Source organism: Coloeus monedula, assembly GCF_965178545.1.
Source record: "Coloeus monedula genome assembly, contig: HAP1_SCAFFOLD_129, whole genome shotgun sequence".
Lineage (NCBI taxonomy): Eukaryota > Metazoa > Chordata > Aves > Passeriformes > Corvidae > Coloeus > Coloeus monedula.
This window is the reverse complement of record NW_028120778.1, coordinates 234,801-260,439: the sequence shown is the minus strand read 5'-3', so window position 1 is coordinate 260,439 and position 25,639 is coordinate 234,801. Positions and strand designations below refer to the sequence as shown.

General features: G+C 46.6%; 1 protein-coding gene across 1 annotated transcript; it reads right to left on the bottom strand.

Annotated features, from left to right (window-relative positions):
* Positions 1–1,428: 1,428 nt before the first annotated feature.
* On the bottom strand, positions 1,429–3,957 carry LOC309585703 (inositol 1,4,5-trisphosphate receptor-interacting protein-like 1; the record flags this gene model as incomplete). Its single annotated transcript, XM_082303608.1, has 3 exons — positions 1,429–2,723; positions 3,078–3,170; positions 3,675–3,957. The coding sequence occupies 3 exons, from the start codon at positions 3,955–3,957 to the stop codon at positions 1,429–1,431; spliced, it is 1,671 nt and encodes a 556-aa protein (XP_082159734.1).
* Positions 3,958–25,639: the final 21,682 nt, after the last annotated feature.

Sequence of the window (25,639 nt, the reverse complement as noted above, 5' to 3'; positions counted from 1 at the left end):
GCCCTGGGTGCATTGTGCAGCAAGAAGCCATGGGGGCCGTGCTTCTCCCTGACTCCAAGCATCGCTCCAGAGGCCACACAAGCTGTGCGGTCAGGCCGTAAGGCTCAATGGCACACAGAGATCAAGTCCTACCCACTGAGAGCACATGTCCTTGTGGAAGGGGCTGATGAGCGCTGGAGCAAGGGAAAGGGCAGGTCTCTGCAGCTGGGGGCAGAGGAGAGGGGAACAAAGTGGGTGTGTGTGTTTGGGGAGAAGGGAGCAGGGAGGGTGTTCTCCTCCTTCCACAAGCTGGGCCAAAGGGGCTGTGGTGGGAGCAGTGCCTGCCCAGCAGAGGAAGCAAAAGGCAGGGACCCCAGCGAGCACAGTTCCCTCTCAGTGGAACAGCGAGTTCTGCTGTTGGCAGCGATCCTCCTCTGGGAGGTTCCTGCCTGCTCTCCTCACATGGAGCTGCTTGTTCCTGTCCCCTCAGAGGCCTTCCCTCTCTGACGTGGGCCACAGCAGCTTTCTTTCCCATGCTCTGAATGAGGAGGGGCAGGTTTGAAGCAGCACTGGGAGGATTAATTAATATTTTAGCTGTTTCAACCATCATGACTTCTGGTTGCATTCATGAGACAAAATTAATCCCCTGCTCTAGTGAGTTGCAGAAGTGCAATACCGAGATGTGACTGCTGGACACAATCACCGCTTGAGTCACTTTGTCATTTTTTCAGGTAGCTGCAATGGATGGACGTTCTCTAAGAACCATTGGATTAAATATAAAGAAGGACACTTTTCAGGCAATTTGAGAAACTTCTCTCCTTTTATTGTTTTTCCTAACATAAATATCTGGATATTACTGAAAAGCAGCCAAGCAACTACAGCAGTGTAGTTTAATTGCCTAAACTAAGGGTAAGTTTACAAAATAGTTTACCCACTGACAATACTAAAGGGCCTCTTGAAGCATGGATAATATATCCAGTTCCCATTATGAAAACTTGGACTACCTATTCTTCCATGGTAGTGTGACTTAAAACTACCTGTTGTACTTTCATATACTAAGAAAAACTACATCCTTAAAAAACTACAATAAGTACAGCTTACTGAAGAATTACATTAAGTCCCTAACAGGCTCGTTTTTTGGACTTGGAGGTATGCCAAGCAACCTCTGTCAGTTCATAGTCTTCTGTAAGGATGTGCAGGTGGAGCCAGTTTCTGCCTCGTAGACGCAGGAACATTGCAACAGCACCGTGGTAAACTGAAAGGTGAAGGGCAAGGCCACGCAGAGATGTGTGTCTGCACAATGAATTAATGTGCCGCAGCATCTTCCTTCCGCAGGAACAGGAAAGCAGCTTCAGGATTGCCAGTGAAAAAAGCAAGAATTATGCAGTGCTCACGTGGCTGCCATCGGGTGGGAGCCCCCCCAGCACAGCTCTGTGCAGGGAATTCCTCTCAGTGGTTGGAGAGCAGCATCCAGAGGCGGAATCGCAGCTGACCGTAAGCTCGCATCGCCTCTGCGTGGGCGGCCGGATCTCGGGCCAGGTGCTCAAAGAGGTTGAGCGGCTCGACCGTTCGCATTGCCGGCGGCAAGCTGATCTCCGCAGGAAGCCTCTGGTTGCCCAGGACAAAGTGCTCCAGGCGTTTCAACTGCAGGCAGCGGCGCAGGTATGCCATGATGTCCCACAGCCGCCGCGCAAATTCCCTCCTGCGCCACTGGGACAGCGGTACGGTGGTCAGCACGTGCATGACCACAGTCTTCCAGGTCAAGCTGGAAAAACCTGTGCCCCTCAGGATGCAGGTGAAGAGCTGCAGGCATTTCAGGTGCAAGCTCTCACACGGCACCTGCCTGGCGACGTGCTGGAAGAATTTTGCCTCTGCCACAGCGTACGTCTCAGGCCACGCTGTGCTTGCGATGGAGTCGGCCTCGGCGGGCTGGCTGCTCACAAAGATGCTGGAGCCGCCTTTCTGGGCCTCTGTGGGCTGGCTGACCACAAAGATGTCGGAGTCCCCGTGGCGCACCCCAAACAGCATCTCCACCATCAGGCTCTTCTTGCCTTTGCTCAGCCGGAATTGGCAGGACCGGCTGCAGGGCTGAAACACCAAGTGCCATGAGTACGACTGAGGCAAATGCAGCCACGAGCATCTCACCAGCTGGTAGAACCAGTGGGAGGTTTTCTCCACGTCCAGGTAGGAGCCGGTGCAGAGTGTCTCTAGGAGGCTGGGCTTCTGCTTCCGCCGCAGCTCCTCCTGCGAGTGGTGCAGGAAGCACAACAGCTTCTCGCCCAGCTGCTCCCTCTCGCACGTGCACACCAGCTCCACACGGACGCAGAAGGTCCTTGCTGCCATCTGCCCTGCACTGTTCAGCTCCAGGTGGAAGGCGTGTCCCGGTGGGGGATTCAGTGGGACCAGCACGCGGTACACCACATCCTGCTCACGGGGACTCCAACCCTCAAAGGCACTGCCCACCCCGATGGCTTCTTGAGGCACCGGGTAGAAACTATTGCTCACACTGTCAATAAAGACACGCGTGAAGCTCTCCATCAGCTCAGCTGCCACTGAGCGACCTCTCTCCACGTCCTCGACAGGACACTGTATGCGATCCACTAAAAGGATCCCTCGCTTATTCCCAACGTCACAGGCGTCTTCTTCCTCTTCAATTCCACCACTGCTGCCTTTGTCCTTGCCAGCAGCACCACTGCCTTCTTTTTCACTGGCAGCCACATTTCCACCTTCTTCTTCTTTTCCATCTTCATTCTTCTCGCCTTTCACATTCGCATCCCTGTTTTCCTGATCCTTCCCATTCCAATCAGTGGCTCTGTGTTCACTGGAATGACTGTCTTCCTTCAGCTTCATATTGCTGCTTTCTCCTTCATTTATCTTATCAACACCTTCTTCAGTTGAAGCAACATTGCCATGTTCCTCTCCATTTCCATTTTCATTCTTTTCTCCCTTCCTATCGGCAGCACTGGCTTTCTCATCTTTGTCTCCAAGATTGCTTTCTTCATTTCCAATGTCCTTCTTTTCTTCCTCAGTTGCAGCAAAACCACAATGGTCTACTGCATTCTCACCATCACGGCTGTCTTCTTGTCCTGTCCAATCACTGCTTCTTTGTTCACTGGCATCACTGCTTTCCTGCACTTTCACATCCGCTTTTTCTTCCTTTCCATCTTCACCTTCACGTACGTCATCGTTGCCTGCTTTCATATACGCATCATCGGTTTTTTCTTCATTTCCATCTCCTTCTTCTTCCTTTCCAGCATCCTTGTCTGGCTCCACCTTCACATCCTTGTTTTCTCCTTCATTTGCTTCATCTAGGTCTTCCACACCTCCAGTAACATTGCCAGGTTCTTCTTCATTTCCTTCAGCAGTATTGTCTCCTGGCATATTCCCATCACTCCAGCCTTCATCTTTCCTTGCATCATGGCCATCATCACTTTTAACATCACTGTCTTTCTTCAACTTCACATCTTCATCTCGTTCATTGGCATCATTGTCGTCTCCTTCATTTGCAGCCACAGGACTGCCTTCTCCTTCATTTCCGCTGCCACTGTCATCTGCCTCCACAGTCACATCAATGTTTTCTCCATCTCTCTCGGAATCCAAACTGTCTTCTTCCTTTTCTTTTTCCTTCTCCTCTCCCAAGGTCTTGCAGGAGGTCTGGTCCTTGCCGCTGCTGTTGGTTTTGCTGGCTTCAGGACTCCTCCTGCAGCTAAACCACAAGCCCAAGAGGAGCAGGAGTCCAGCAAGAGCCCAGAATGGCCACTGCTGCAGGGCACCAAAGAGCAGGGCTCCCCAGCCCTCGTCCTGCTGCTCCGGGGGCCCTTGCTCCAGCTCCTGCAGCAGCCGAGCCATCTCGCGGTCGAGCAGCTCCTCACGCTCCTGCATTCGCCGGTGCGTGGCCTCATCCAGCCCATCCCCAGCTGGCTGGGGGTACTGGATCAGGCTTTGCACGAGCACGAAGAGCAATGACAATAAAGCCATGGTCTGCAAGAGGACACACAGAAGGGGTTCAGTAGGGCCGGAATGGAGGCAGCCAGTGCAGGGCAGGAGCCACGGGGATGTGGCAGCAGGAAGGAGAGGCCCCGGCAGCTGGCAGGAGGCAAGGCCTGCACCGCTGCCCCAGCAAGCACCGAGCCTGAGCAAGGCGCTCCCGCCAGGGGCTGGGCCCTGGACGCAGGGACAGAACACACGCCCCGGCTGCCAGCGCTTCTGCCCCAGCCCTCCCCCAGCCCTGCCTCCCCACCGCCTGTGGGCACTCACCGCTTGCCCAGGCTCTACTGGGGGCAGCGTCAACCAATGGGGCCTTTTATAGCTGCCCCCATTGTGACACGGCCCCTGTGCTGTCACAGGCCCCAGAGCGCATCACAGGCCAGCCCCACCCGCCATCCCCAGCCCGGGAACTGCTCATGGCCCTGGGCACCCAGAGCCTCAACAGACACAAAGTGCAGACCCATCAGTCGTGAACCTGGGAACCCCAGAGCTTCCCTGTACAAAGCAGGCACAAGTGCCCTCCCACACAAACCCTTGTCAAATATAAATTTGTGTGACATGATCCGTGGATGCTCTTGGTATATAGGTGTAAGCTTTTATTTAATCTTGGAGGGGGACATTTTTTATTAATAATATTTATATTTATTACTTTTGGGGCAGGATGTCATATAGGCTAATGTTTTGTTACAGATTTAGTGAGAAATCTTTCTGAAAGAAATCCAGGCTGCTTGAATGATGCACAGGAAGACGTAACACCCTCCTTAAAGAGGCCCAGTAAGTTAATTACAAAATTTTGGTGTCTTCAACAACCTCTCAGCTCTTAAAACTCTATGGTTCAACACAGTGCAAAATTCTGGGATAGCCAGGATTTTGTTCAGAAAGTAGAATGTCTCATTTTTCAAATTTGTAGCAAAGATGTACATCTGTCACTCCCACCATCTTCAAAATTGTCTGCCTTAAACAGAGTTAACCAATCTCTCTGACTTGTCTGATATTGCGCTGGTTTATTAAAGGAAATTCTGACTCTTTCTGCTATCTCTGTGTATTTATCTCCAAAGGACTGTGAGTACGGAAGAGTCATCCCTTATGTTCCTCAGCTCTTCTTTGGGGAACTCACCTACAAATGGAACTGCAGAAATGGGGAGGGAGGAAAAGGAAACAGGATGTGAATCGAGCACCTGCATAGTGACCACAGATGTCCACTGCTAGACAGACACTGATGTCAGGCAGATCATGCCCTCCAAATAGTGCTCAGAAAGAGAACAAGTTTGGGATTCCTGAAACTGCTCTGAATTGGATTTGCTTAAACAGATGTCATTAGTAAAAGCAATCAAAGAAAGAGTTTTGATCCCTCTTCCAAGCTGATGCCACTTATCATGTATCTTCCCTGCATTCTTCTAGGGAAGCTGTTTTTGATGTTGTCCTGTCCTTCTTTTTATAAGGGAGCAAAAATACTTTGTTAAGTATTACTCTTTCAGTTTTGTTTCCTCTCCTCTTCTGAGATACAGTAAAGTGAACATTCAGCAGAATAGTTTTGTATTTTTTGAACACAATTCTTCTTTTATCCAACTGAGGCCCTTCTGTGATCATGAAAAAACAGAAACTGTTGTGAACTACAGTTTACACTCATAAGAGGTTGACATGGGTCAGTTCTCCAAGGTTATTCTTAGTTCAACTGCTGTGTAAACTGTTGATGTCACTGACTGGAGGCTGCTCTTCAGGACATTATAGATATGATAATTATATGACAGAAAATGCAACATATAGTTGAATCTGACCTTCAAGTTCACTAGCTTAAAAAAGGAAAAAAATGTCTGTAAGAAATTTGCTGCTTTTCCCATTACTAAGATGTAATAGATGCCTTCAAGTTTATACTCAGTCGACAGCATATACACATGGACAGCAGTGCCCATCCATCTTCAAGCTAGGGTACATTTTAAGTGTCAATGATCACTGCCTCCAGAAAGCATTTTTGAGACAAAACAGGCAAAGTCTTTTGCATATCTAGACAATCATCCAATACTAGGATCTTCACTCTCACATAAACACTTCATGTTTTTCCACAGAGGAATCTGAGATAGATTTTTCTGAGAAATAACAAACCACCAAAAATTAATTAAATGACAAACAAGGGAAAAGCACCACTTCCTCACTCAGCACATTTTCCTTGATTTTCATTAAGCATTCACATTTTTCAGATGCTGATATTGCCACAAGAGCAGTTTTTTTCTGGTTTAACTTCCTCTTCCAGTAGAGCAAGCACAGCTGCAAAATGCAAGCTCACTTCTAGGCTCTCTTACACATCACCAGTTTACCACATTCCAACCAGTCACAGCTGTGCAACACCCCGTCAGGGTACTGGGATTACTGCAGTGCCACAGACAGTTTAAGTGAGGCTCATGGAGCTGTACAATTTTAACTATGTTTTATATGTATAATTAAATGATGCATGACATGGAAATAAGCCAGCTGTACTGAAACTGAACAAACTAACTGCTCTGATGCAACAGTTAAGCATCTCATCAGTTCTAAAATGAAACAGGTTTAAAGCAAAAACAATATAGAGAACAGAATGCTTGACACTGTTAAATAGCATGGTCAAAGGATAATTTTTGAACATTAAGGAAATGCACTCACCCAGTCAAATTTTCAAAAGAATTCCTGGCACCAAAATGTTCTCTGTTTGCTTTTTCACCATGTTTTAAGAATAGATCACTCTGGGGGAAGAAAATCCTGTGTGCAAAACACTGCGTGAAACTAAACAATCCTTAAACATGGCTAATTTCCATGTGGAGCTGATGATTTAGCACTGTCATCCTTCAGCAGAGGAGAAAGAACTACCTGTCTTTAGTTTACTTAGGTAAGATGAAAAAAGTGAAGAGCGTGAATTTGATCTTGCTTCAATTAACTTCAGTGGAAAAACTCTTGCCATGACTTCAGTGAGAGTGAGACTGCATCTTAATTCATTCTATATGGAGAAAAACAAATCAGCTGAGAATAATGCTTTTGTTTATTAGATGTAAATTACTACCATAGTCGTTTTTAACAGTGCTAAGTAAATCCTGCTTTAAAAGCCAAACGTTGCTTTCAGTCCTGCTTATTCCTCTGTACTGTGTCACAATGCAGGATTCCTGGTCCTCTGACCAAGTCACCGCTGTCACAGTAAGCATGGCTTGCTCTGGGGAATGGCCACATTCCCACACGGGAATGATAGATGTTTGTGGATGTCACTGGTGACAATGTCCAAATCTGGGCTAGGGCATGCCCCCCAGCCAAGAAACTAGGGTGCACACTTTTGTAATATAAATGCATTCACTGAGAACACAGACTACACTTACTAAAATGTCCATGAAAAGCAGCCAAGTAAATCAAATCAATAGGGTTAAATTTGCAATTAGGATTCTCTCTTTCGGCAGGAAAATTTTAGGATAGCCACAAATTGAGAAAAATTTGCTTTTTTTTCTTCTTTTTCTCAGAAGGCAATCAACCTTCTGGTCTGGCTATTCTTTACTTCTCCCTATGAAGTAAAATCTAAAAAGACACACACACGATATTTATGGAAGGACCTCCCAATGAATTAGGAAAAATTATTACTCAGAAGATCAAACAGAAACAAGACTGTCTACACTGTATGAATTAAACATACATGAATTAGGACACTGAGCCTTCCATTCTTTAGTAACAGAACTGATGCTGTCCTGAAAATGACATTAATGAATTAGACTGGTATATGAAAACCTTCTGCATCTGCTCTAGAGGTTGGAATGAGGATGTTAAATGAGGCAGCAGACAACAAGGACGTGCTGCTTAGGGAAGCTGAATATCACTTCTGTGCTTGTGGAGTTCTGCAGTTTGGATGAAGGTCACAGGTTATCTCCAGCTACATGAAAATGAGTGATAAATACACACTGTTGGTCTTAGACTGAAAGCAGTACTAGGCAAAGAGAGTCAAAATATGGAATATTACTCAAAATCATCCCCTGGTTTTCTAAAGATCATAATCTTCTATTAGAAGACAGTTTGTTACCTTCTCCTAATATTAAAGCTGTAATAGTAAAAGCACCTCAATCTTGTAGAAGTATCTAAGATACACAGAATAAGTAAGGTATATGCAGTGAGAGCACCCTAAAAACATCACAAGAGGAGTGACAATTTCTGGGATAGTAATGACATGAACGAGTATCTAAACGTTAAGTCTGAGTGAATAAGAGAATTTTTCAACTAATGGATCAGGGAAAATGTGAAAGGATGAGATATGTGATTAAAGATCATAGTGTATTCGGTTAACACAGGTGGAAAATATATGACTTTGATTCTGTACTACAACATATTTTAATTGATTTGTGTGTAGTTTTAGTTTTATACATGCACAATTTTTTAGAACACATCTTTAGACTGGGACAAACAATAAAGGAAATCCATTGTATGACTTTACATTGATCCCAACATCACTCACTGGAATATCTTAACATTTCCTGCACAGATTCCCATTCGTTAAGATGACAACCTTGAGAAGAAGGAAACCTATAACTGCCATTCAGAGAAGGTCTAAAATTTCAATTGCTGTTTGAACACAAAGGAGCTTTGACATGCTGTGGTTTATTGAAGCACTCCTGCAGTTATAGACACATCTTTAACCACCCTACCCTCTCCCTCTTCCTCCATCCACCACTGATTGATGCAACTGGAAGCTTCAGTAACTGCAGAGCAAAGTCCCGCTTACTTCCAGCTCTCCTGCCCCAGCAAATGCTCAGCTCTTCTGGGAAGATGGAGCTATGCCATAAGCACATTGCACCTGAAAGGAGATGAAACCTTCCCTTCAAAGACACATGTGACCAGGTTTTTGGAACTGCCTGATGTGGCCAGTTCTCATCTGTTTTCCATAAAGAAGGAAAAGAGCCCTGTATTCTCCTCTTCATGAGAGTTCAAGTATGAATTCCAAAGAACAGAGATGCCAGGACTTGTCAGTGACATGACTAACAATTTTATGAGAACTGGCAAAACAGTTCATTTCTCCTACATCTTATTCTCAGAAACCTTGGAATTGTTTTGTCTGAAAGATTTGGGGGGAGGAAGGTGGACTTAATTCTCACAACTATATTAAATATTCAGTACATCTGATATTCTGTTGTCAACACGCAAAATATAGTTTAATTATGATAAGCCATACTGGAATCATTTACAATACATAAATGTGAAAAAACAGCATTAAATTATTTCTTGTTCCATGTGGAAAAATATACACCTTCCAACCCCCCAAGAAAGTAAGACAAGGCACAATAAATTCTGGTAATTCTCTTTCTTCTGACTTTTCAGTTCCATCACAGCTCTCAAAACTAAGATTTATGTGCTGTTTTGCATCTGTATCTGTTGTTGATTTTCCCCCCCTACAGGGATATAGGTGAATAAGTTTGGACAGGAAACGGTATCCCTCAAGCCAAACTGAAAGGTTTATAAAGTTGCTAAGAAAAGTTTGGGTCAGGGCCTAAATATCAATCATCTGCTCACTGTCTTTTTAAACGAGCTCAGGCATTTTCCCAACTGTTCCCAGCAGGTCTCTGCCACTATTTTAAACTAAGATTTCAGCCATTTTTTTTCCCCTGTGTTGACCTCACTAATTTTTCTTTCTCCCCCTCTTTACCTGCCAAAGGCATCCATCAGGATTTTGCCAAAGGCTATCTGCTTTTGAAGTTGAGAGGAATTCACTAATCGTGAGTGTCAAATCCACAGTAAATGCCATGGCCATATGGTATATGCTGCTTTTGGGAATTAGCTCAAAAGGCCTAGCTGTGAGAAGGCCGGCTGTATGTCAGGAGGGTTTTACTGCTAACTTTCATAACTCATGTCAGCTCTTTCAGTTTCTGTATGCATTGGCTTCAGGGAGTGCAACTGTTCCCTGAATTTATAAAAATGTTGTCAAGATCCCTTGATCTTGCTTCCTCTGTCTCTCTCGCACAAACACATCCAAACACATTTATATACACAGTGGAATAGCATGCACAGTGGCATGCAAATCTAGCAAAAGAGAAGCTTGTAAATAAATAGCATGTCATTCTGCTTACTCAATACATTTCTCTGGGTGTTAAACTCATGATAAACATATCATAAGCCCCGATGAAGGCTCTACAGCCTGTCCCATCACACCATCCTGAGTGTAACTCTGCAATGCATAGGAAGACATAAGTTTGAAAAACAGAGCAGAAATAGCTCCCCTAAGGGCAAGGTGCTGACATAGCTGAAACATAACTAACTGGAGAGCATTTGTTTTCACTAAAGAAGGAAGTGTCAGTGACACATCTCTGTGCCTGTGGAGGTGTACTGTACATGCAAAGCAAAAAGAAATCCACCTTCTTTAAAAAATTGGCCATTAATACATAAATATGTCTGTGTTGAAATCCCTCAGACGGTACCATTCTTAACAAGAACTACACACAAGACTAAGAAATTCTGCAGAGAATCACGCTTTTGTGATCCAAAGAGGCAAGGAGAAAGAAAACCACATATGAAGAGTTTAACATATCCACTTAGTGATAGAAAAAGAATTATTACAAAAATAAATGTCAGTCCCCTTGAAACACTTGAGTCAGCGCTCTCAACTTTCTCTGATGCTGTAGGAAGGTGTGAATGTCCTCCATGTGTCACATCATCCACACCAGCCACACAGGAATGTCTCCAATGCACCTCAGAGCCTTTCAAGGACCACTCCCCTCTAATTTATGTATAGTCTGTTAACATCCTCTTGGAGCAAACAGAAATAATACTTTTAAAAGACATTTATACTTCAGAAACATGTGCCCCGACACAACAAAAAACCCAGATTTTAATACTGCCCCGAGGCAGAATTCATCCATCTTTAAGGCTTCTATTATGTATTTCCTGGTTAGTAATACAAAAAGAACTGCTGGCAGTATCACATCGAAACAAAAGTGGCAGAATCAGAAAAACTACTGAAAAGTTTACCTTTATAGGAAAGCTTCAGTCTTGGGATATTTTGTTTTGACGTTCCAGTGACTGGAAGGAACAGCATTGCTAAAGACAGCAGGCTGCAGGCATGTGGCACTTGCAAAGCTCTCATTCTGCTCTCCTCTTCTGTATCTTCTTTTGTACTATGGTGAAGTATCTCCCCACTTTTCAAACAATCCAAGTTTTATCTGGAAGAAAAAAAGAAAACATCTGTAGATCTGCTTTACTGCATAAGCAACAATTCTGTAAGCAAGCCAGACCTATTTCTAAAGAGCACCTCAGTTAATTTCTTTGCTACGAAAGTATTTTTCCTCTAGTACAAGTAAATATGTTTTGTTTCTTTAATACTAAATTTACACATTTTGACATTGGAAAAATATGTAAACTTTTCAGACACCAATGTCTAGCCTAGCTAACGTTTAAGCACAAATTAAATTAATGCAGTATCCATAAAAAGAACATTTGACATTCAAAAGTGACCATGCAACTTGATAGTTAATACCAGTCCATTGGATATCTTACATGTTTTATAACTCTTTTTGTCTCAGTACAACAGCTATTGTGTGTTTATGCTATGACTAGAATGAACTGTAATGTCTCAGATGCCATGGGGGTACAAGCTGAGTTAACAGTGAGTACTTACCCATCAAAAACTAAACTAAGAAAACTGGAAAGAGCAAGCAGTTGTGTTTAGTTTTAATAGAGAAAAAAGTCAAAGCGGATGATGGATTTAAAAGTGCTTTCAGTATGATATTTCCAGCAGAACAACTGCCTCAACTCATCCACCAAAATGTCCTATAAACTTTAATGAGTGTTTCAGGCTGGGGTCAATAGGCTGATAGGGGATTTTGTTAGCACAGTGTGCAACTAAGCCAGCTTTGCAACACTTTTCACTTAGTAAGAATCATTCATATTCCATAAATCTTGAAGTGTTTTACAACTGAAAGCAATTATCACTGCCCTTATTTTCCCTATGCAAAAACGGAACCATAAAGCTGCAGTGAACCTATTTCCTCAAGGTCACACAGCAAGCACAGTAGTTGAAAAGAAAACAGCAACAGCAGTCCTGCTGTCCTTTGTGCCCAGCTATCAAGGATCCCTTTTGCCCAATAACTCGACTTTTGCACATGAAATTATTTGAAATGGCATCTTGAGTTCTGAAGGCAAAACTTCATGGTTAATAAATCACAGAGATCAGAGTATGAAAATATTTGTGAGACCACATCCTTCCCCCTGCAAGTGCCCGATGCTAGAGGTCAAGGGAGATGGTTGGTGAAATGACAAATGTCAGTGTTTGAGTAATGCTGTAAAACCAAGGAGTAAGGAAATGTTATGGTTAGTCAAGAGATTAATGGCTCATGATGTGCCATGAAAATTCTTTTCTGAAAGGTACTGGAGCTGCCTGATTAAAAGAGCAATCCTAGTGCCCACATCAGCCAGCACTTGCACAGACACCAAAGGAGAGGTTCCTTGCAAGTCCATGAGAGATGCAGCACAGCTTGTGGCCCCTGAGCCTTTCCACCGGTCTGTTATTTGAACTCCTGCAGCACTGGGTCTTGCAATTCTGTGAGCTACAGCAGCACCCAGAACCAATTCGGCACCTCCTGATACAGGCAGTTCATCCTTCCTGGCATGAAAGGATGGAAACAGAATCCCTTCCGTTCTCTCTGACACAGGAAATCTTTCTCAGATGAAACTTGGGCTTTCTGAGCCTCCAGACTTTCGCTCAATAGCAAAAGACAAGGAAGTGTGCAAGAAGAGCATGATGGTGAAAAAGAGGGAAACAATTCGTAAAATCCCCAAAGCATAATTCCTATTGCAGAACACTAAGCTTCTTCCTTCTCAGTCCCCTCTTCAACACTCATATTCAGTGTCTGAATGCACTACTCTTGGCCAAGTGTGAGTACATGTTCACGAAATGACATGGAGAGAAAACAGACAAACATGAAATGCCTGTTTCATCTTTCTCTTCCCTTTATTACAGTATCAGATCCTAAAGGAACACCCTTACTTCTTCTGTGCCAACACATCTATCTGAGGGTGGACCACGAAGGACTAAAGTGGATTAGACTATCCCAGGGTTAAATCGCCTTGAAGAAATTTATTTAGAGGTGAAAAAGGGGAAAAGAAGGACAGGGGACGAGGGGGAAGAATACATGAAGATGAGACACCAGCCCTGTTCATCTTCAGCAGGATGATAGTGACAAACCATACTTCAAAAAGAAGCAATTAAGAGGGAGCCAGTCTCACTGCAAGTATGTTGAGAAGTCACGGCCTGAAGGTCTGGGCCTCAGCCAACAGGGAACTCACCAAAGGATATGGGGCTCATTTTCTTGAGGCAAATTACTGTGAAGAATCAGGACTAAATTTGACTAAAAAAACAGTTGCATCAATGCACTGTCATTTGCTGAATTGATTGAGAATCAGCACCAAACTCGGCCCTTCGGCCATAGCTCACAACCTCACTTTTTCATGTAGGCTTTTTTTGCTAATGGGAACCTTCCTTTTTTCTTGGTTGGGTTTTTTTTCCCCTTTCCCCTTTTATTTGAATAATGTCTGTGAAAAACCATTTGCTTTCACGAGGCGGTTAGTTTACACTGGAGGCAGCAGCTCTGTGAGCTCGAGCCAACCCTGTCCTGTCTTTAGATTCATTGCAATCTGGCCACATTGTCACATATATTTTTAGTTTATGATGATCCTCTAATACAATTCCAGCTTCCACACAGAGTCCTTCCAACAGTCTAGCTCAGGTTAATGAACTTCAGGACACTTCTCTTCTGCAGGAATTTCGAGGCCCAGGGGGTGGCTGTGCCCAAGAGATTTGCCAAAATCCGCTACGATTTCACCGCGCGAAACGCCAGTGAGCTCTCGGTGCTGAAGGATGAAATCCTGGAGGTACGTGACCGCTCCTGGAAAAGGTGTGTCCCCCAGGGGCAGGAGAGAGCTCGGGATAGCAACAAGCACCAACTCCATTTTCCCTGGTGGTATCTCAGCAGTGACACAAAGCTTTGCTCAAACCCAAAGCTGGAGCAGGCTGCCTGTGCTGTGTTGTGTCATTTCCTCAGCTCAAAGACATCGGTCCCATTTTAACCACAGTGAGGAGGGAGGACAACAACTCGCTCTAGAGCCCTGCTCATCCCCCGCTGGGTCGGTTCCTTATCACCACTTCCTCCTCCACGAGGATTTGTTTTCTCTGAAAAGCACCTTTCTCATAACCTTTCTCTTACTGCAGCACTGTTGGCAGCTGGACAAGGTGGGACGTGACTTGGGCTGACACTGATCTGTGACCTGAGGAAAAGGTTTCTCTGCAAAATGTGGCTTTTTATTTATTTAATTATTTATTTTAATACAAAAAGACATCAGAAACTCAGTCATTAGGAAAAAAAGGTCTGGAGAAACAGGGACATTATGTAGGAACTATGAGTTCTTCAGCACGCAGAGGTGCTCTCCTGTTCATCCTTACGATAAATTCTGATGCTTTCCAGGAAAAGTTTCAGTCCTGGATTGCATCTGAGAGCAACAGATCTGATTAGAGCTCCTGGCCTCAGTGATGTCCTTCTGGCAACTTCACCTTTTGGATGGTTCGGCCCCGCTATATCCTGGTTGTTTATGCCTGAAATCCCATTTTCCCACAGCAGATTTATTTTTGTCCCTCTCTCAGGTGTTGGAAGATAATAAGCAGTGGTGGAAGTTGCTCAACCGGAGTGGGCAGGCCGGTTATGTTCCGTACAATATCCTGGATGTGGTGAAACTGGAAGAGCTCAAACAGGTCTGTAGTCAGGTAATACCTGACTGGTATCAGCTGCAGGGCACAATCTGCCTCTGGGAATAATGTTGTCATTAGACCTCCCTGATTTCTTAGGATACTATGCACCAATCAGGACAGACCTTCAGAAGTAGACAAAGCCAGGAGATTCCTGAGTCTCCTATGATAAAATTCACATTTTGCTACGATCGTCTTCCCAAATAAGGCCTATCCTTCCTATTTGTGCACCAGCCTCCTGCTTTCCATATTTTTCCACATCAAGATTTTTCTTGGGGGTTAAATTAAAGATGGACACTTCCCTCAGCCAGTTCAGTTCAGCACCAGGAACACGTTACTGGAGTGGAGGCAGATGGAAACACCATCTAAGTGAGATTTAACTGAATACTGCAACTTGCACTGCAGAAATGTGGAGCTGGAGTGTTCTAAACACCCTAGGGAAGCATGGAATTGCTTCCCCATTTTGGTATTGCAGCGTTTGGGCAAAGCCTAAGGCGGCCCAGCAGGCTTCTGGATAAATCCCTGCTAGTTTAATCAAAACGTCAAAAAACTTTCCAGTCCGCTCCAGGCCCTTGGCAGTGGTCCCGCTTCACATCCCAGCTACGGAGCAGTGAGGCTCTGCCTTCCAATGAGATCGAACACGTTTGGCACAACTAGGAATTCCCTTGCGCAAACTTCAGACTTTGCTTTGGGTTCTTCATTCCCAGAAATTAACTTCTTCCATGCAGCTCCACCTGAGGTCTCCCCAGCCCCACATCAGCACAAGGAGAACACGGCAGTTTGTCCCTCCGTGGGTGTGAGGCAGAAAGCTTAGGAAAATTAAAAACGACCAAAAAAAATTCTTACTTTTCTTTCCCTTTCTAACCAGTCTAACCAGAGCTACAAAGGAGACCTGAGCTCCAGGGGCCATGGCCCATCCAGCCCAACCCACAAGCTGCCTGCCAGCTACGCCGGGGATAAGTGGGGCAGTGAGATGTTGTCGCGCCACTCTGCACAGGACGCCAAAGAACGCACGTGTGTGTCCCACTCTGGGCTCCCCTGGGTTTGGGCGCTCGGGGGACCAGACCTGCCCAAGGGGCTCCCCTGCACCTTTTAGTGATCACAGCAATGGAGCAGCACTGTGTCTGGAGGCCATTCCAGGCAGGACAAGAGCCAAGAGAGCAGCCCTGGGGCTTGTGACACCGCCGGGGCTCTCGGGCGGCCCGGGCCGAGCAGGGCAATAAGTGATCACCCCATGCCTCCTTCCTCCAGTTCTAACTTCCTCCTCCTCCTCCCAAGGAGAGAGTTTCCTTTCTCTTCCAAAATGTTTAAGTGTGTCTAAGGAACAGCTCAGGTCAATCCCTTTCTCTCACTTCCTTTTGCTCATCTCCCAGCACACACACAGTGCCCGCCTGGCCGCTTCCTTCATGTGGTTCCACAGAATTCCCGGCCAAACAGGAGATCCGCATCACTCCCTCACCCTGCACATGCTGTAGGGCTCACAGAGCAGGAGAGAGATCAGGGGCCCTGCTCACCTCACCCCTTATCCCACCCTGTCCACTCCTGGAAGCAGGAGCCCTTCTGGGACGACAGGAAGCCCCACAATACAAGGACACAAATCTGTTCGTATCACTGAGTTATTCTCCACAGTCTTCAGGAGTTTCATGGGGAAAGCGATACTGGATGAAGAGTCACTGGAGTTTTCACAGAAGCACAGGATGCCCTGGGCTGGAAGGGACCTTCAAGCTCATCCCATCATGAGTGTGTTGCTCATTCCCAGTTTGTGCTTCCTGCCGCTTCTGTTCTGTTGCGGAGCAAAACCTGGAGCTCTGCGATCAGCAAATTAGTGACTAGAAGCAGCAGAGAGGACTGAAAAGGTCTCAATTCCAAACCTCCAATTGTAGATTCTCACAGAACTGTGCTTCCACATCAGGCAACAGCCAAGGGGTGATGGGAGCAAAATAAATGGCAACACAGGGGCACAGGAAAATGGGAATCACTTTTCTGGGCTGAATTTAAATAAGAATGTTGAGCCGCATCCCCATTTGCCTTACAGTTTCCCCACAAACATTTAATGGCATTTTTGACTGAAGACTTGCTTTCATTCCCTACTTGTTTCTACAGAACTTATTCACCAAACGGATGAGCTGAACGACGAGCTGCTAAAGAAGATCACAAACAATAAAATTCAGCCTCCCCACAGGAATTTCAAAGTGGAAAAGCCTCAGCAAGTTTTCGTGCCCCTCACCTTTGAATCCAGCACTGAAGAAGTCAAAGCCTGGCTGGAGGCCAAGTCATTCAGCAAAGAGTAAGATTTGCCCTATTGCCACGTGCAATGCTCGTCCTTCCCTGGAGAAGGAGCGGGGGAGGCCACCGGCACCATCTCACCTGGGACAAGCCACTTGGATTTACTTACAGAGCCTGTGTTGCAAATTAGATTTCAACCCTGTTCAATCCAGGCTCTATAACCAGAATGTTCAGAGCCCAAAGTCACTCCCTTTCTCTGGTATAAATATTTTCTTGGAGATAAACAGTTAACTAACTAAATCCAAGGCCTGAAATGCTACTGGAATTGCAGCTGCCACCTTGGAACAGCCCCAGGGCCCCGTGATATGGTCCCACTGCAGCTCCTGGCCTCCCATCTCCAACTCCTCACCTCTGGCACGAGGCCACGTGCAGCACAATCGTCACCTCCCTACTTTGTGTCTCCCCAGGACCGTGGAACACCTGGGCATCCTCACCGGAGCTCAGCTCTTCTCCCTCAACAGAGAGGAGCTGAAGAAGGTGTGCGGTGATGAGGGAAACAGAGTCTACAGCAAGATCACAGTGGAGAAAAACCAGCTGGAGGTAAGCATTTTTCTGGATAATTCCTGCTGGAATGGGGGCTGTACCAGCAGCGTCAGATAGCTCATTAAACAGGCATTTTAAAAAATACAATTGTGGGGAAAAAAAATGCAACCAAACCTACACCAGCAATAAAACACACGTAAAAATTCCGAAGTGTCTTTTGAGCAAATCTGTAAGATCCCCCTGTTTCCACTAATTAATCTGCTTTTTACTGATATCACTTATCTCTTTGAAACTAGCTCTACTTTTACAGCGTTAATTAAATACTGTCACTTAACTGCAGCTTGAAGTTCAAATCCAAACTGCCTGTTTTGTTTCCATTCCAGAAAAGCAGAGGGGAGTCGGAGCTCCAAGAAATCACGAAGCGCCGCCAGGAAAGGATTGATTCTGCAAATTAAAGTCTCTCTGCTTTATTTCAGCTCTTAGCCCTAAGTAGTGCAGAAAAAAAGGGAATGAAAGCAATGATTCCTGGCCCAGGCCAGATGCAGCAGAGCTCCCCTTGGGGTCCAGCTGCCATCAGAGTGACAATTCCTTGAACACTGTTGGGAAGGGTTGACAATAAGACCATGTCCCACTGGGAAAGGTGTTTTAATTTTGCATGAAGTATTTTTTTTATAACTATATATTTTATACTGAAATTTTCCGTGCATGCGATCAGAGCAGGATTCACACGGGGCTGGATGTACAAGGGCTGGCTTCAAGCAAAAAAAGACCCCCAAAGCTTTTCTCCGAGGGCTGTCCCCTGCTCCCCACTCTCCCCTGGCAGAGCAGGCGTGGCACACAGCACAAGAGAGGCCAGCCTCAAGGCTTGGAGCCTGGACCAGAGGAATAAGGCTTTAGAACCCTGCAATGGTTTGGGTTTAAGGAAAGGACATTAAAGCTCATCCCATTCCACCCCCCTGCCATGGGCAGGAATGCCTGTCACAAGCCCAAGTTGTTCCAAATCTTGTCCAACCTGGCCTCGGACACTTCCAGGAATGGTGAGTCATGACCTCTCTGGGCAACCTAACCCTTTCTATTTCCATTTCCATTTCCTCCTCAGTGCAGGTGTCCCCTGCAGCCCACGAGCACAGGGCCGGTGACAACTGCCTGTCCTTGTCCTGTCCCCCTGTGCCCCCTCGTTGGACAAGGCTAGAATGGCAACACACATTCCCAAAGTCTGGCTGCTTCCTTAAATCCATGGACCAGCTAGTGCTATCTCTGAACAGCTGAAATGAGCTTTCAGTGCCTAGAAATGAGCAGGAGTGACAAACAAAGGGATTTGAATCTGGAAATAGGTGAGTTCCACCCGCCCACCGCTGCTGATGCAGAGGCTGGGGCTCGGGGCAGCTGTGCAGCCCTTCCCTGGGGCACGGATCCTGCACTGGAATGTTGTGGTGGTGTTGCCAAACCGGGCCTCAAACCAGGAGAAGATAAGCCCTGACCGTTTGCTCCCGACCCAGGCACACCCACAGCCCTTCCCAGGGTGTTGGTCACTTGTCCCCATCTTCACATTTTCACTGCAAAAAGTCAGCTGAAATGATTCCCAAAGAGCTGAAACCCCAAAGCACACTGGGAAAGGCAGGTTTAACACAAATTAAATGGCCACAAGAAAAAAACCCCTCTAATTTAGCACAGGGTGTTGCTCTTTACTTCCCGTTTTCCTTCATAAAGTTATGTGCATTTGTATATAGCAATCTGTAAATAGGGGTGAGGAAAATCCCTCTCCCTAGAAGCAGAATTAAGTGATTATGCTTCCAAAATTTACTCACCATTTCAAAACTCAAGCAAGCAGCGTAGTTCCTGTCCACAGCAAGTTTGGCACATTGCATTTCTAGCTCTGTTTGACTGACAGACCAATCTGATTGCAAAGCAGTGAAGCACACAGAGCTCCAGAGCTGCCCACAGCCCAGGGACAGCTGGGTTTTCTCTCTCAGCACATGCTGAGTCTTTGTCCAAATTTGTGCCTGTCATTGCACATTTAATGGAAAAAGCTTTAAAACAGCATCTGGGGAGCTCATGTCTAAAACTGAGAACACCAGTGCACCTTAGTTTTGGCTTCATTCTTAAGCGTCTCCAATGGATAATCTGTTTTCTTCATTTGAAACAGGACACTGCTCTCACCAGCAGAATTAGGGTGCAGGCAGGGGAGGATCCTGGGTTTAGTCACAGCCCTGCTAGGATCTGAGAAGGGCACTCACCTTGTCAGGGAGGGATGAAGAGGACAATCCTCCTGAGAAGCCCTGGCTCCGGATTAGGGTGGAGATGGGAGGCAGGATGGCAAGCACGGGAGGCGAAAAAGTTTCTAAAATGAAAATAAAAACGAATGTTGAGCTAGGAAACACACCATCTTCTAGTCCTGGGGTGTAGAGGAAAGCAAATCACAGGGAATTACGGTTATCTGGGATTTTAACAGGAGTGTACATGACAGCTCTGTAAAGCCGGGAGCCACAGGAGCACTTCCTAAAACAAATAGCTCAGTAGACCTTATTGCAGAGGCCACTTTTACAAATTTCCACGCGACTGAGCTGTGCATCTGTTCTGTTTGTACTGCCTGCAGACACTGCTATAAAGTACTGTACATTGATGTAACTGAGCGAAGGAGACAATGATATAACCATGCACTGTACAAGATTTATTAAAATAGTTAAGTTATAACTCCATCTCCGTCTCTTTCACTGGGTTTTCATAATGGTTTGTCACTGAGAGTCTCAGAAACTCAGCAGAATGTCTGAAACCACACATTTCCTTTTGGGTTTGGGGACTGACATTCAACAGGAAGGATGTTACGGCCTGGATAGCTGTGTCTTAAGAATAGGGGCAAAGCATGAGAAGGCTGCACAAAAGCACATTCTTGCCTCTCTGGAAGGGGAACGACTGTGGCAGCTGTCCCAAGTGGAACCATACAGAAAGAGGGAACAGCATAACCCCATGACTAGGAGCCTGTTACACGGATTCTCCAACATTTCCAGCCAAGAGCCATCCTGTTTCCAGAAGCAAAAGTTTGTCTTCTCTTTTCCTTAACAATTAAATAACCCAGCTGAAATAACTGGTAATTCCTTCTGTAGATGTTTTGGAGAGTACAATTTCCAAGTGGGCCCACACTAACAAGATCACCTCTTTTACAGCCTAAATAAAGTTCAGGCGAACCACGAGCCCAAAACACCTGCCTTACTGGGCCGAGGGCTCTCTCAGCGCCTGGAGCTGCACTCGATAAACCATTTCGAACCTTGCCACAACGGCGGGGAAGGGAGCCCAGAGCGCTCAGCTCCTGCAGCGGGGCACCACCGACGCGGCCCCGAGCCTTCCCTCACGGCCGCCTCCCTCAGGGGCTGCCCGCCGCCACCTTGCGGCACCGGCCGCGCCCGGGCCCCGCGCGGCCACGAGGGACGGGTGGCTCAGGGGCGGGTCGGGCGCCGTAGCGGCCGCGGGGAAGACTGCCGGGGGTTCTGGCGACACGGAGACTCCGGGGACAGGAGGTTCCGGGCCCGAGAGATCTCGGGGCCAGGAGACTCCCCCGATACGCTCCGTCGGGGACGATGGCGGCGTCACGGTCGCCAAGGCGAACCCCCGCCCGGCCCTCACGAACCAGCCAATCAGAATCGCTCTCCCTCCCGCTGCCCCGCCTCGGCTCCTCCCGGCCTCGTCCGTCTCCTGTCCGCGCTCCTGATTGGCCGCTGCCGCCCAGCCAGGCTGGGATTGGCGGCGGGCGGCGGGAGCGCGCGGGCCGGTGCCCTTCGGGCACGTACCGTCCCTCCTGAGCGCGCGAGTCCCCCGGAGCCGCGGACGTGTCGGTGTCCCCCGTGAAGCGGCAGAAGGTGGAGTCGGCGCTGGACCAGCTCAAGCACCACACCACGGTGGTGGCCGACACCGGGGACTTCAACGGTGAGAAGCGGCATGAGGGGATCCTGTCTCCGCAGCTTCTGCTTAGCCCCCTCTCCCGCCCCTCTTCACGGAGAGTGGGCGAGCCCGGCCGAAGGGGCGCGCGCTGCGGGGACCGACCCACCCTGGGGCCGGAGGGGGGGCGAGCGCGACGGCGCTGGGTCTCCATCCCAGGGCAGATCCCGCCCAGCCAGGACATTGTCCAGACCCCGCCGTGATTTCTCCCAGTTTGCCCTCGAGTGTGCCCTGACCACTCCGTTCAGCTCTGCGTGCTGTCAAGGAGAAGTGCCAGACTGAAGCCAGGCTCTGCTGCTCTAATTAATTTTGGGTTGTCTTCCAGTGGGCTGTCTAGATCTGGGACTTGTTTGGGGTTTTTCAGACTCACGCTTGGACGGGGCTTGGAGCAGCCTGGCCCAGTGGAAGCGAGTGGAACTGGATGAGCTTCAAGACTCCTTCCAACCCAAACCATTCCAGGATTCCATGATATGCTTAAAAACTGATTTGGGGTTGGAGAGAAAGAAGGGAAATGATGCTTTTTATTTGTTTTACTTGAGCTGTACATTGATCTTCTCCCTTTTTGCATTTCCAGGATGCAGAAAGTGAGAAGGAACTTGAGGAGATGTGCTCGGTCCAAGAGAAATAATTTTGAAAAAACTCATCTCACTGGATACTGCAGCAACAGTAAAATCCCAAATGGATTTCATGATCCTGACAATTCTGAGTGCACTTCAGGGATAAGGCACAAGATCTTACAGAAAAACAGATGCAGCAGCACACATCCAGGAAAACATCTTGGAATTAATGGCATAAAATCGTGGTTTATTTTCCTGCATCTGTTTGATTTTAGGATCCCTAAAAATGTTACATTCCTAGCATCAGGGGTCAGGGGGTAATTTAGAGGTAGTTGGTGATAAATATTTTTGGTTATACGTAGGGCAGATATTTATGCCTTACATAACTCTGTAATATAAATATGTATTATATATTAGGGCATATAGCTATCTATTTATATATAACCTATTTTTTATGTGTGCCCAGATATAGTTTATATCAGACACTGTGCCTGTCTGAAGGCCTTGCTACTGCGCTCCTAACTCATTCCTGAGGAAAACATCAGGCAAAAGTTGTTAGGTTTAACTGGTTCCTCTTTTCCTTAATAATTATTTTACTCAGTTGGAATAACTGATAACAGCTGTTAGAGATGTGCAGTTCCCAGTGGGACCAAGGCACTTTTTTGCACAACGCAGAGTGGCGTTTAAGGTATTCAGTAGTCAGAGAAGTGAGGATTAGGATTTTGAATGCTCTTGGGCAACAAGGCTGGCCAGAGATCCCTCCTAACTCACTGTGGGACAGCAAAAACCCCACAGCCAAGGGTAACCAGGGATTGTGGGGATGGAGAATTTAATGGCATCAGGTGGCAGCAGTGCCAGTTCAACTGATAAAAAAGTAAATCCACGCCTGCTCTAGAGGAGTATTGTTCCTGGACGTGTGTAAATACAGGGACACCTCTTTACTCTCAAGTGAGGGAGGTTTGTGGTTGTGGTGCCAGTTCACCCTTGAGAGTTCCAGGCTTTATTTCAGCTCCCCTGGCCGGGCCTGATGTGCAGCAGTGGTGCGAGGGCCGGAGCCGTTCGCTGGCTCTGGGAACGCAGATGCCATCATGGCCCAGTGGGGGGGGGAGCTTAGGCTGTGGTGGCAACCTCAGAAAGGGATCAGATGGCTCCTGGAACTGCCCAGAGTGCAGGAAGGGAGGGGGAACTGAACTGCTCCCACAGACCCCTGCTGGGCTATGGTTCTGGGCCAGGCCCATCAGAAAAGTGGCAGCATCAGTGGCACCTCAGTTGTTACTGTCCTTGGAGCTCTCAGGATCAGGATGAAATCATGTTCATGCACTACTGGGAAAGCAGGGAGCAGGATCAGTGCTCTAACTCTCTACACTCTCTCTCCAGGAGTGCCTTGGGTCATGGCAATTTCATGTGTGGAATAGTTTCCTGTGTCTGCCTGGGCAGCTGCAGTTATTGCACAGGCATTCAGGGCTGACAGTTCCCTGCAGGGAGAGCTCAGCACATGTGCCCAGAGGCAATCGCAGCATCTGCAAGAAAGAAAGAAGCAGCAAAAGGTGATTGCTTCTCTTTCAAAGTTATTTCAAGTGCTCACCCCCAAACCCACCTTTGCTCTTGATTCTGGCCAGGTGCATGGTGAGCCCTGGGCACAGGTCATGTCATCCATGCTGGTGTGAGTGATGCTTTCTGGGGGAAAGCAGCTGATCTCCAAAGTTCCCTTCCTGCCCTGTGCCTGATCTGCACAGGAGAAAACCTCTTCCAGGAAGGGATTGTGCTTCCTCTAATGCCATTTGCCCAGTCTGTTCCATGGGGATATTGCCAGCCTGGGGCAGCAGAGGCACACGCAGCTCTCAGCACTCTCTGCTCCAAGCACAGCTCTGGGCTCCTTTGCACACTGCCTCTGCCATGGGGGTTTTCTCCAGGAGAAGCCAAGGAATTGCTCATGGAAGGGTGCAGATTAAGTTATCCCAAAGGGAAGCAAAGAATAAATATCTCATTTTTCCATCAAAATGCTCATGCTCTTTCCTACAGATTATTTCAAGTTTTTCCCACAAGCTTTGCACTACCCATCATCCCATTTTTACCCCCAAAAGTAATTTTCTCTGTCCTCCAGAATGTCTCAGTGTCTATCCCCAAAATTTTCACTGTGTCTCTGCAAGTGACTACCTCAGTTTACCTCATGCTGTTCATTCTCTTCCCTGGGGATTGCTTCAGATTTTCCCTCCAAGCTGTCCCTGTCTGTGCACTTCTGATTTCTTCTTTTTTACAAGAAAGTATTCATTCACTACTCTGGAGATTAGCTCCAGTTTTACCCCCCCAAAATTGCCCTAACATTCACTAGTCATTGCCTGATTTTTACCTCACTATGTTCATTCTCTCCCCCTAGAGATAACCTCAGGTTTTACCCCCAGTATTTTCCCTACCTGCCCACTAACTATTTACTCTTTTTGACCTATAAATATTCTCTTTCTATCCTGGAGATTTCATCAAGTTTTACCCTGAAATATTTCACTATCTTTCCAGTACTGTCTCACTTTACCTCAGGATGTACGCTCTCCCTGCCACACATCACCCCAGCTTTCACCTCCAAAATTATTGCTACTTGTCCACTACTTATTACCTGATATTCACCTCAGTATGTCCATTCTCTGCCCAACAGGTCATTTTAATTTCTACCCCCCAAAACTTGTCCAACCTGTCACCTAGTGACTGCCTCAGTTTACCTCAAAAATGTTGTCTCCCCTAGAGATTACCTCAGACTTGACCCCCACATTTTTTCCCTGTCTGCAAGTTACTACCTCCATTTAACTTCAGTATGTTCATTCTCTGGACTACAGACTCAAGTTTACTCTCAATCTCCCTGCCTCTCCAACACTGATTACTTCCTTTTTACCTCAAAAGATTCATTTATTTTCTACCATGGAGGTTACATCAAGTTTCACCCCCAGAATTTACTAATACTTCCACAACTGATTCACTCAGTTTACCTCAACAAGTGTTCATTCCCTCACCTAGAGGTGACCTTGTATTTTACCCCCAAAGGTTTCCCTACCTGTGCACAACTGATTGCTATAGTTTACTTCAAAATCTTCATGCTCTCCATTACAGGTCACCTCAAGTTCACTTCAAAAGTTTTCCCTACCATTTCCATTAGTGATTATCTCAATTTTTACCTCCAATAAGTCATTCTCTACCTACAGAAGACACTGGATAGTAAATCATACAAAGATCTAAAACACTGCACAAGAAACAGCAGAAAGTTTTCCATGAATAACACAAGTTCCTTTTTTCCCCTCCTCTGCCTAGGACTGCTACCAGGAGACAGGAGAGCTGTTATCAACACTCAAACCTCCCAAGCGTTGTTATTGCTCAGAGAGCTGCGCTGGCACTGAGCTACTCCCATGCGCCTGCAGGGCTCTGGGGAGGGGGAAGACGACCTCCCACTCCTGCCTGGAGAAATTTCAATGCCCTAAAAAGTCATTTCCCTTCTCTCTCTCTGACCCACGGCCAAAGCAGCTGTGTAGAACAACAGGGACTACTCATGGAAGGGATGATTCAGTTGTGGGAAAAACGCTAAAGAAGGCCTATCACCCCAAATTTCAGGGTGAAAACACACTGCTTGTTAACAGGAGCACACAAACTCATTTAAACCAGAGAGCAAACTGCACACCAGGAAAAGAGCTGAAAGATAGGCCCT